The sequence below is a fragment of the Myotis lucifugus genome, unplaced genomic scaffold (genome assembly GCF_000147115.1).
Source record: "Myotis lucifugus unplaced genomic scaffold, Myoluc2.0 scaffold_178, whole genome shotgun sequence".
NCBI classification, from domain to species: Eukaryota; Metazoa; Chordata; class Mammalia; order Chiroptera; family Vespertilionidae; genus Myotis; species Myotis lucifugus.
Genome location: NW_005871226.1, coordinates 500,417 through 503,995, shown reverse-complemented (window position 1 = coordinate 503,995; position 3,579 = coordinate 500,417). Strand labels below are relative to the sequence as shown.

The following is a 3,579-nucleotide window of genomic DNA, read 5'->3' as shown; positions in this document are numbered from 1 at the left end:
AACTGGTATCTAAGTGGAGGGTCAGGGTGTCAACAAGCTCAAGTTCATGCCCTTGTGTGATCCCACTTCCGAGTGTGGGAGGGACCTGTGATATGCTACTAACCAACAGAAAGAGCAGGAGTGATAGCATGTATACAATTACATATACATGATTATGTTACATGAGATCCTAATGCCTGTTTTGCAAGATGCTCTCTCCTTTGCTGGCTTAGAAGAAACAAGCACCCATACTGAGGTCCATGTTGCAAGAAACTTCAAACAAGAGGCTTCCAGTCCAGCACCTACAAGGAACTGAATGCTACCAACAACCAAGCAAGCTTGGAGGCGGATCCTTCCCTGTCTGAGCCTCAGGTGGGTCCACAGGCCTGGGCAGCACCTTGATTGTAACCTTGTGAGACCCTGAAGCACAAGACTCAGCTGAGACATGTCAGAATCCTGATCACAGAGACTGAGAGATAAATGTGTGTTGTTCTCAGATGCTAAGTTTGTGGTAATATTACACAACAAGAGATGATTAATGTAGCTGCCTTCAGAGGGGTCAGACAACTCATCCACTGAACAGGAGGGCTGCAGGGTCCACAGCACCAGCACAGGCAGATGGTGAGCTGTGGTGGTGGGAGTATGTGGAAGTTCTCTCTGATTGCTTCTCTTTTCTTAGATAGAAAACACAGTCACCTCTTAAATATGAGGATGGGAGAGGTGCTGGAGGTTTGAGGTTTGAAAGGAGGCATGAAATAATCATCTGGGAAAAAGGCTGGCAAGTTTTTCTATAAAGGGCCAGATAGAATTATTTTAGGTTTTGCTGGGAAGAGATAAAACTGAGTAATAACTGGGCAATTGTAACTTCTTGTGTGCTGAGCAGCACTGTGCGATGAGGGCTCCACTAAGACCTCAGATCTACCACTGGAGCATGAGAGTTGCCACAACCAATACAAACACATGAGCATAGTCGTGTTCCAATAAACCTTGAATTTTATGTAATTTTCATGCCATGAAATAGTCTTTTGATTTTTAAAAAACCACTTAAAAATATAAAAACAGTTCTTAGCTTGCAGGCTCACACAAAACCAGGTGGCAGGCTGGATTTGATGATGGGCCCTACTTGCCTAGCTCTGGTCTAGGAGACTGGGAGATGCACAGGACTGCAGGGCAGCACTAAGGGCCAACCACGAGGTCAGGGGTCAGAAATGTAAAATGAGGCCCATAACACAGTGCTTTTCTTCGGCCACTTTCAGCTGCATGGTGCAGGTACGGTAGCTTGAGAATCTGGGATGTCCTAAGAGAGGGTGACCAAGGGTGAAGAGCACGGGGGATAAAAAGTATGGGCAGGAAGTCTCTAGGCCACTGAATCCTTTTACTTTTGTCGGTCCAATGGGCAAGAGCCATGTTTCATTGTTTTCATTCCCATTTCATATTCTGAGGAAGGTCTAGCATCATTCCATGTTTATTATTCGTTAGTATTAGTTAATGTACTTTGCCTTTTTCCTCTTCACCTTTTAAAATGATTTATTTTTGTACAGATATTAATTAGCATAGTTCAAATTTCAAAAAGGTCCAAAACTCTCCTTCCTACTTCATTTCTCTGCCCTTCAAATTACCTCCTGGGAAACAAGCAATGTCATCAGGTCCTTGTATGTCCTTGCAGAGGTATTTTATGCTTAAACCAACATAAACATATATTCTTTTCCTGTCTCCCACTACTTTTCGCAACAAAAATAAATCTAGAGGATTATTCCATACCAGTCTATAAACAGATTCCTCATCAATTTTTTACAGCTCTGTAGTATGAGACATATCAGAGCTTACTGAATCAGTCCCCTATTAATATATGTTTATATTATTTATAATATTTTACTATTAGGAGCAGTGGTTCAATCCTTGTAATTATTTCATTTTGGCCACTTGAAGAACATTTACTGGATACATTCCTAGAAGTTCCTTTGCTCCTTTATTTTCAAACTAATTTGCAGGAATTTTTTATTAAATTAACTTATTTCTTTTCTTTTTTTGTTAATCCTCACGTGAGGATGTTTTCAATTGCTTTTTAGAGAAAGTGGAAGGGAGGGGGAAACAGAGAGAGAGAGAAACATCCATTGGTTGCCTCCTGCACATGCCCCGACCAGGGCCAGGGATTGAGCCTGCAACCTAGGTACGTACCCTTGAATGGAATTGAATCCTGGACCCTTCAGTCCAAGGGCAATGCTCTATTCCACTGGTTCTCAACCTTCCTAATGCCGCGACCCTTTAATACAGTGCCTCATGTTGTGGTGACCCCCAACCATAAAATTATTTTCGTTGCTACTTCATAACTGTAATTTTGCTACTGTTATGAATCGTAATGTAAATATCTGATATGCAGGATGTATTTTCATTGTTACAAATTGAACATAATTAAAGCATAGTGATTAATCACAAAAACAATATGTGTTTTCCGATGGTCTTAGGTGACCCCTATGAAAGGGTCGTTCGACCCCCAAAGGAGTCGCCACCCACAGGTTGAGAACCGCTGCTCTATTCAAACTGGCTAGGGCTGTAGAAATTTTTAATATATTCTTCCTTCCCCTTTAAAATAGATATTTTTCCTAGTTACAAACTCATGGTAAATATTTTTTCTAAAATGTAATCGCAAACATGCTCCAAAGAAAATTCACCTTCCCCTTCCCCCCGCAATGAGACCCCTTTTACCATCTTTCTTCTGTGACACCAACCATACCAGAAACCCTGTCTCAAACCCTGGGAGACACCCTGACTCCTCTTTCACAACTATATTCTTAGTCTTGTTCATTTTTCTCCAAACTGTCTTCAATAATTGCTTTTCTCATTCCTGTGTTCACAAGGAGGCCAGATTCCCCGGCACATAATGTGAGAAGTTCAAACACCAGGATCCCCTCCTATCATTTGGCCCAGTCCTAGGGTCATGGAACTTGATTGCCATGTGCTCACCAACAAACTGTTCTCATCCACCCATCCTCACTGTCTGATCCATGCTTATGATTGCCTCCAACTGGCCTGCTTCTCATCACTTTTTTTCTCTCCCCTCTGAGGGCTGGGGTGAGCGGTACCTGCAGTGCACGGTGATGGGGTGGTTCCCTGACTGCTGCTGCTGCTTCTGCACGGCTGCGATGATGTTGATCATGCCCTTCCCATCGCTGGGGATGCCCACTTCAGGCCAACCATGGAAGTGGAACTGCCGGATCTGCCTGCTCTTGTTCTCCTTTGGAGGAAGGGCCATCAGAGAGGTAGGGGCACCCAGGTTTCCCTGTGGGAGAAGCCTCATCCACCAGCCATCTTACCCTGGTGTTGGTGACCAAGAGGTCTCTGACGGTGTAGCTCTCACATTCCTCCTCCTTCTTCAGCTCCACTGTGATGTCTCCATAGGACACCAGTCCATCTGAGGGCCAGTATTGGGCACACTTCTCCTGGAAGGACAAATGAGAGTGTAAGGGGCTCAGAACACCATGTGTGGAAGAGGCAGGGCTGCCCCATGAACTGCCTGCCCTCTTCTCAGCACAGCTACCTGTTACCCAATACACTTCACCCCCAAAGTATTGAAAACTCAGAGGGTCATAACGGTACTTA

At 44.0% G+C, this 3,579-nt stretch overlaps 1 protein-coding gene across 8 annotated transcripts in view; it reads right to left on the bottom strand.

Annotated features, from left to right (window-relative positions):
- Positions 1-3,579, bottom strand: part of PTPRA (protein tyrosine phosphatase, receptor type A) — a 128,725-nt gene that overhangs the window by 3,402 nt on the left and 121,744 nt on the right. For all 8 annotated transcript variants that reach the window (XM_006096393.3, XM_006096389.3, XM_006096392.3 and 5 more), the window contains 2 exons: positions 3,294-3,419; positions 3,063-3,214 (listed from right to left, as the gene is read on the bottom strand). In XM_006096393.3, the coding sequence (XP_006096455.1) occupies positions 3,063-3,214; positions 3,294-3,419 (278 nt within the window). The remainder of the gene's footprint in view (positions 1-3,062; positions 3,215-3,293; positions 3,420-3,579) is intronic.